This window comes from Humulus lupulus, chromosome 5, assembly GCF_963169125.1.
Source record: "Humulus lupulus chromosome 5, drHumLupu1.1, whole genome shotgun sequence".
NCBI lineage: Eukaryota > Viridiplantae > Streptophyta > Magnoliopsida > Rosales > Cannabaceae > Humulus > Humulus lupulus.
The window spans coordinates 178,088,901-178,097,034 of record NC_084797.1 but is presented as its reverse complement, the minus strand read 5'-3'; the positions used below and the strand labels follow the sequence as shown (position 1 = coordinate 178,097,034).

Sequence of the window (8,134 nt, the reverse complement as noted above, 5' to 3'; positions counted from 1 at the left end):
TTCTAAAAAGATCATTCATCTATTTCGGTTCAACATAAGCACTAATCCCTTTCTCTTATCTTCTTAATTACCTGTTGGCGAAGAACCGCGTCAACATCGGGTATCAAGGATAAATATTCGAGGATATATTCGGAGTTAGTGAGATTAGGAGGGAATTTCAGAGATTTTGACCATTTTACCCTTGGGGAAGTTTTTGGTACCCCGAGCCTCGGGATTTACTTAAAGTTTCATGAACTCTAAGTAAGCTCTTGTTGACGGTGAAATCTCGTCAACGATATGAGGTTAGAAAACTGAGACTGTATTGTCAAAGATATCTTAGAAGAAGATGGAGAATAATCGAAAGAGTGAATATGCAGAACTACAATGGAGTCAAAATTTGTATATTGCTTAACAACCTCAATATACAATCTATCTTCCAACCCCCTTGCTGGAGGGGTGAAGGTCTATTTATATTGGGTCTCTAATGGCCCCTAATACATCGTGGTCCCAAGGGATAAGATTATACACATGTACATTGTCAAGGTTGTGGCACAGGTCATAGTGGAGCTGAAGGTGGTGGTGTCGGCCTGGTACATAGCCAGAGGTTAGTGAATATGGAATAATTTCTATGGTCGTTGGAAAACAAAGCGCTTGGCTAACTCTATGGATAGTTACTTAGAGCTAAGGGCAACGACCCCTGGTGACTCTATGGTCACTTAGCTAGGGCACAGGTCCCCGAGTTGACTATATGGTTATCTATTCAGGGCAGCGGGCCCCAAATAATCCTATGATCATTTATTTGTAATTGTATGCATGCATGAGTATGTTATTATTGCTGTTCATGCTAGATATGTATTTGGAATTTGTAGTTATTGTTCATGCACATGTTTAACTTTTCTTGTTGAGCCTTGACTCATGGGTGTTATGTAGTGTAGGTAAGGGAAAAGGAAAGCTGGACCAGCCATGAGTTGGAGAGCTTTTGTGGCGGCGTGTACATATGCGGCTGCTCGACCACCACGACTGAGGATATCTCTGAGGAACTAGGGATGTAATCCTTATTTTTCCGCTTAGGCTGGCTGGTTGTAACTTTTGACTTGTGCCCTTTTAAACTTCTATTTGTATCATTCTGGGATCCCATGTATGTACTAAGCTTTTAAATGAAAAGTCAATGTTCCCTTTGACCCAAATTTTTAACCTTAACCCTTGTCACTAACCTTAGTTATACGTTTATAACCAAGGGACTTGATTAGTAAGTCTAACACTATTTAAAGTACATAGTATAACGGTCATGGATTAGGAGGATGTTATAAAGAGATTTACACAAGTAGAAGGGATTGATTATTCAGAGATATTCTCCCTTGTGGTGAAGATGAAAACATTTAAAATAATGTTAGCTTTGGCTGTTCAATATAATTGGGAAATAGAGCAGATCCTTCCTTAATGGAAAGCTAGAAGAAACAATTTTCATGAACTAGCCAGATGGATTCAAGGTGGAAAACAAAAGGAGAATAATTGGTCTACTTGCTAAAATGATCAATTTATGGCCTGAAACAGTCTCCCAGGCAATGGTATAAGACTTTTGATGTAGTTGTCACCAAAGTAGGGTACATAAGATCAAAATATGACACTTGCTTTTACTATCTAGATATAAATACCCCCGCTCCTATTTTTCTACTGGTTTATGTTGATGATTTATTGATTATGGGAAGTGATACAAGTAAGATTGATATTGAAGAGAGTACTAAATAAAGAATTTGAGATGAAAAATATGGGAGCTGCAAGGAGGATACTTGGTATTGATATTCTCAGAGACAGAAAGAAGCAACAATTGATACTTTCTCATAGTCAATATCTATATTCTGTAATCAAGAAATTCAACATGACAGAGGCTAAAGATGTAGTTGTTCCATTGGGAGGTCTTTTTTATTTATCTTCAGATCAATCACCAAAGAAAGAAGATGAAGCTAGATTTATGGAGAAGATTCCTTATGCAAAAGCTATTGGGAGTGTTATGTACGCCATGATAAGTACCAGGCCTAACATCACTTATGCTATGAGTGTGCTAAGCCAATTTATGGCAAAACTAGGTGAAGATCACTAGAAAGGAATAAAGTGGCTACTGAGGTACTTGAAGGCAACAACACAGTATGATTTAGTGTTCAGAAAAACAAGAATAAAGGCCTAGCTTGAAGGTTTTGTAGATGCAAATTATGCATCTAATAAAGACACAAGGAAGTCTCTAACATATTATTGCTTTCTTTTAAATAGTTGTTGCATTTCATGGAAGTCTCAGTTGCAACCAATTGTTGCCTTATCCACAACTGAAGCAGAATTCATTACCACTGCATAAGAGTTTAAGTAAGCAATATGGCTCAAAGGATTTATTGAGGAACCACTACAATAATTTTGAGTATATATTACAGTAAAAGATGACACATATTAAAAAGTGTTATTAATAGGAAAATTAAAAAAAACACATGTTTAATTTTTTTTCACAACCAATTTAGGCGCCAAATAAAATAGAAAGAAGCGCCTAATGAAAATTTTGTCTAACCCATTTGCCTCTCTGCCTCTCTCTTTCAGACTCGACTATCTTTCCTTCTCTCACTCTCTCTCACACTATGTCTCTAATCCATTCTGTTGAGCCGCTGGGTCACCACGATCTGTACGATTCTTGCTGCTCCTTCTCCCTCACGCGATTTTTGTTGCTCAGTCTCCCCCTTCTCCCTCATGCAAGTCTTGCTGCTCCTTCTCTAACTCCTTCTCCCTCACGCGATTCTCCCTCACGACATTTCTCCTGCTGGAAGCAAGAACCCAGGAAAGAGCACTCTAACCTTGTTTGTCTATGTGAGGTATTTTTTTTAATTCAGATTTCAATTTAATATAAGATAATCACTGATTCGAAAGCTCGCTTGTAATGACACTGTCAAAATCGCACCTCCCAGCGATATACTCGTTCTTGACCAATTCATTGAGTGGTGACGAAAGCATCCGCAATCCAGCAGAGGAGGCTCTCGCTCAGTGCGAGGCTAGGCCCGACTTTTTCTCTTGTCTCATGGTGAGTACTCTCTCTTTTCTTTTTGAATTTTTTTCTTCATTAGACCTGGTACTGTTTGGTCCATTTTTTATGTTGTTTGGTAATAAAGCCAAAATATATATTTTTATTCTAATTACTTTTAGTTTGATTGAATTTCTGTACTGTAATGTAGGAGATTATTAGTGCCAAGCATTTGGCCCCTCAGGTGGACGTTCGATTGATGGCTTCACTGTATTTCAAGAATACTATTAATCGCTACTGGAGGAAAAGACATGATTCTTCGTGAGACATTGTTTATTGTTCTTTTGGTTATTGATATTAGAAACATATGGTGAAAGTGGTAGATTATAGAGCTTAGGAATTCACAATGTGTGAGTTTGGATACTTGTATCAGCTCATTTGATTGAAAAGTACTTTAATTTTCATATATAAGGCAATCCGTTTATGTGAGTATGTGATTTAGTAAAAGCATTGTAGTATCTGCGTTTTTTCATGTGTGGGCAGGATATGTTCTTATCAAGGTAAATAATTTATTTTTATCACATGGCATCTAATGTGAACATATTGCTTTCAGGGGAATCAGCAACGAAGAGAAAGTACATCTGAGGCAAAAACTGGTATCCCATTTAAGAGAAGAAAACTATCAGGTGTTTGGTGCCCTTACTTCTTTTTTTTTACAAATGGAACATGACCTCTTTCTCTCTCTGTAAATATATGTATATAAATATATCTATCTCATCATATATCGTTTAAGATTCATCATCCTAGCCCGAGTTCTAACTCTTCATCTGAGATTTTCTTTTATATATTTATTTTAGAGGTGACATTATTTTAGTGAAAGAATCCACTTTTACTATGCTCTTTATAGGTCTGATACAGACAACTCTCGTGTTGGCTGTGCTCATCTCAAAAATTGCTCGAATTGATTATCTAGTAGAATGGTGAGTTTTTTTCCCCTTCTAGGTCTGTTATTGGTTTTCTTCTTGTAACTGTGATGTTTGTTGAAACTATGTTGTTTCAATAAAAATGCATGCTTTCATAAAGACTAAGATATATAATTTTATGATATGTATTTGTAGTTTTCTCTCCTATTCTCATTCAATAGGGTAGACTGGTTGGGTCACACAATGTCGCGTAGAGTTTACAGCTTTCTGTATAAGAAAATTTAATTTACTTCTCTGCAATTTCGTTCTGAGTTTGTGATGCCCAAGATTTGTTAGGAGTTTTATGGTTAATTGAATGTACATGATTTGTCTAAGAATTTTGAGCCGATGAGAAATTATATCTGTTTAGTTCAATTGAATTTGCAATAGGACAATGTTTGCAATAATGTTAAATTTTTAGATGCGCTTTGGCTATCTGGTATAGAAGATCTTATTGGTGTTTTGGTGTTTCTGCAGGGTTTCCTCTTCCACACTTGTGCTTGCATTATTTTCAATCATTAGTATTAGTCTCTTTTCTTATGAAAACTTATTAATCTATTTTAATTTTTCACTAATACGATTTTGATTATATGTGTTGAACTTTCTATGCATGGAAGCTACAAGTTTATATAGCATGTTGTATATAGGAATTGTATGATCAGTTTTCTCATTTTGTAAGCATTCATGTAATATATGATATCGTATTGATCTATTGGGTGTGATGAATTATTATACAGGCCAGATCTCTTTTCATTTTTAGCACAACAACTTCAGTCAGCAGATGTTCTCTCTTCTCACAAAATCTTTTTGATCCTCTTTCGAACCTTGAAAGAATTGTCCACTAAGCATCTAATGGATGGACAAAGGACCTTTGCACAGGTAAAGAGTACTGGTGTTACTCTCTTTTTTCCCATCACCATAAGATTAGATCCTTATTCTTTCAGGTGACTATATGTTTTAACCATTTGACTGACTTTACATGTATGTGATGTCACTGACCATGGTAGTAAATTTTCTGGGCCTGCAATCTTATTTGAACTCCTGCTGCTCCTCTCTAACCAAACTTGGGTTCTCACCTCTGGTACTGAACTTTTTGTTTTTGAAAAAAAAAAAGAATCAATGTATTAAATTAGAATAAGGTCCAAATAAAATCTTCTTAAGGGTATATTTTTAAGAGAATCATGTAATTAATCATATGTGGGGGCATATGGGACTTGACCATTGAACTGAATAGTTGTATTGTATACTAAAAGGGTGGCAAGGGTGATTGAAAATAAGTAGTGATGTTTCTTTTTTTGCTGGTGAAGAATGTTGTTTTCAAACCAAACGAGTTTGGTGGTTTGGGAGTTGGAAACATTTAAAATGTAACAATGCATTGATTATAAAATTGCATTCCAATGCAATGAGCTGTAAATTCATCTTTAGAATTATACATACCCCATATTGGCATTGCAATTTCATCTTAGAATTATACATACCCCACCATGGTTATGTTACATGCTTTATAAGAATTACAATTGAAGACCAATTTTTAGTTTTTAGCATTATCTAATTGCCAAAGACTTTAAAATCTGAATTATACCAAATACCCAGTAAGAGGAGAGGAGTACTGGTGAAGCAGAGATTTTCATGGTTGTTATTTTCTACTTTGATTTTAATTTTCATATAGGGCTAAAAATTTATATTTTTTAGTTTTACATCTGATGATGTGTTTTTTGGCAGATATCATCCCATTTCTTTGATTATAGTTGGCAGCTTTGGCAATGTGATGTGCAGACCATCTTACATGTGTTCTCTTTTGAAGTTGTGCTTTACTATGTTAATTTATAAGTTTGTGACTATTCGAAGGAATGGTCCAAATGTGATATTTCTTGGTATCCTTTGGAAAATGTTAGGTATGTAAGAAGTCATTGAGTGCTTTTTCATCAACATTTATTTGTGAACCATCTGGGCACTTCTGAGAGGGAACCTTTCATCCAGTTATGGAAAAACTTTCAGTTTGCATCTCCCTCTTTAGCCCATTTACATCTTGATTTCAACCATAGCCCTTTTTCCTCCTCAAGAGAAATCTGCTGCCTCTTGTCGTTGTATTTAAGAGTTTTGTTGTTCTTTTTTTTTTTTTTTGTGAGCTCTAGTTTCCAAGGTCTCTCAGTGGATTTGGATAGTTTCTTGGTTGTAAGAGTTGTAATTTTTTTTTAATTATGACTCCTAATTAAAGGTCCAATGATGCTGATAGTTTATTAATTGGTGTGTAATTTTGCTTTCATTTTAGTGGCTTCATTGGATTTCAAATTGGAAGGAAACTTTATTTACAACAGTTTGCAAGCGGTATGTTCTCTTTTATTTTTGTCAAAATATTTTGCAAATGTTAGAGGAGTTTGAATATCTTAGATATTCATCCATAGTAAAGTAGGTCCTGAGATTATTATTGTGTGTTGCGGTGATAACAGAAGGTTGAGAACTTGTGTGTCTTAGTGAAGTAAGATCTGATAAATTTGTGTGCTGCGGTGAGATGAGGAAGAAAACTTGTGTGTAGTTTGAATATTTTGAATTGATAATGGTAGATGGTTGGTTAATAAATATTGGCTCATACTCATTCATTCAGTCTTCCTAACTTCCCATCTCCATAAATACTTGAAAAGATGATATATCTATACATATGTATCACAGAGCCATTGAAATGCATGAATATTTGGGAAGGACTTGCCCTATCAAGATATATTCATGTTGTATCATCACATAACTCTATTCTATATCTGAAATTTGTGTTTTATAATTGAATAATAATTCATTTGGGCCATATATACAAGAAGTAGAAACATGGCAATAGTTATATAAAGAAAGAAAGAAAAAAAGAAAATGTTACTTTATCAGTAGAGAGACATTATTTATATTTAGGACATAAATAACAACATAAGTAAAAAGTAAAAAAGAACAAGTACCCTACCTTTTACAACCCAGACTCATGGTCCTAATATCATGCCATGATCACAACTATATAGATAACAAGAATCTGTGTACTTTCCTCCTGCTCCATGTTAAGATCAATTAAAATCTTTCTCAGCCATAAAGCTTGATTAACAGCGGTTGTTGCAGCAAGAAATTCTGCTTTAGCAGTGGATTGATCAAGCAACCAATCTTCTTAGTTCCATCTTCCTTAAATAGCTTCTCCCTTGAGTTCATTGGAGTGCTCATGTCTTTGCATTCTTCAAATTCAAACTTTTTCAGAATCTCCTTAGCATATTTCTTCTGACATAAGAAGACTTCATAGTCATTTTGTTTAATTTCCATTCCAAGAAAATAGGTCATCAATTCAAGATTTGTCATCTCAAAAAACTCCATTATTTCTTGCTTGAACTTCTCTACAACACTCGATTTGTTTCATTGTCAATAGATTAATTTTTCTTTTTTTATTGTTTTTTTTTTAATTACAATATTCATTTTTCAACTTGTTTAAATAAATTAATGAATAGATAGCAAAGTTCTAGTAATACATATCAATTAATGTTTGGTGTTCATATGTTGATTTAAGAATATAATATATATAAATATATTTATACCATGTTTTTTGTTATTTAATATTAAAAAAAAAAATGACGGCTGTCAGCTAAACGAGCATCATTTCCTTGGTTAAAGCCTACTTGGGAAAAGAAATAGTACATAATTAAAAGTTGATCTTTTTCTTTTTCATTTTTAGCAAAACCTCCCTAATATTAAAAACCTTAAAAATTAAATAGTTAAAACAAGGCAAAAATTACAAAATCTGTAAAAGGGAAAAATAGAGCAATACAGTCTTCCTAAGATCTTCTTACCAACTCAGGGCCTAATTAATATTATAAGGAGAACCTTAAATTATGTTACTTTTTCACAACCTATCTTGATGAGTTCATAAATCATAGAATCTCTTCTGTGTACCATACTGATCATAACCTCAATTTATAACAAAAACTAATAATATCTCTTTGCGCTTTTTGATTTGGTTGTCGATCAAATTCAACATATTTCTAGCTAAATATCTTGTGTAGTAGTATTTAGTCCATTTTATACATTATTGTTATTATATTTGGTTGCTGTTTTTTTTATTGTCATATTTAATTTTATTAATGTATGAAAAAATTTAAAAAATTGGTCTTTTATTTTATTATTTTTATGATTGATTTAACTTTTAACATTTTGCTTGTGATTTGCTTGGTGA

The 8,134-nt window shown here is 33.8% G+C and overlaps 1 protein-coding gene across 2 annotated transcripts; it reads left to right on the top strand.

Annotated features, from left to right (window-relative positions):
* Positions 1-2,542: 2,542 nt before the first annotated feature.
* Positions 2,543-6,194, top strand: LOC133833848 (uncharacterized). 2 transcript variants are annotated; one of them, XM_062263472.1, is made up of 4 exons: positions 2,543-3,037; positions 3,189-3,957; positions 4,677-4,818; positions 5,662-6,194. In XM_062263472.1, exons 2-4 carry the CDS (start codon positions 3,872-3,874, stop codon positions 5,767-5,769), a joined length of 336 nt encoding a protein of 111 aa, XP_062119456.1. In that variant the 5' UTR covers positions 2,543-3,037; positions 3,189-3,871; the 3' UTR covers positions 5,770-6,194. The 2 variants fall into 2 exon arrangements, with proteins under 2 accessions (XP_062119456.1, XP_062119457.1); XM_062263473.1 differs by lacking the exon at positions 2,543-3,037 and having other exon boundaries at positions 3,139-3,957.
* Positions 6,195-8,134: the final 1,940 nt, after the last annotated feature.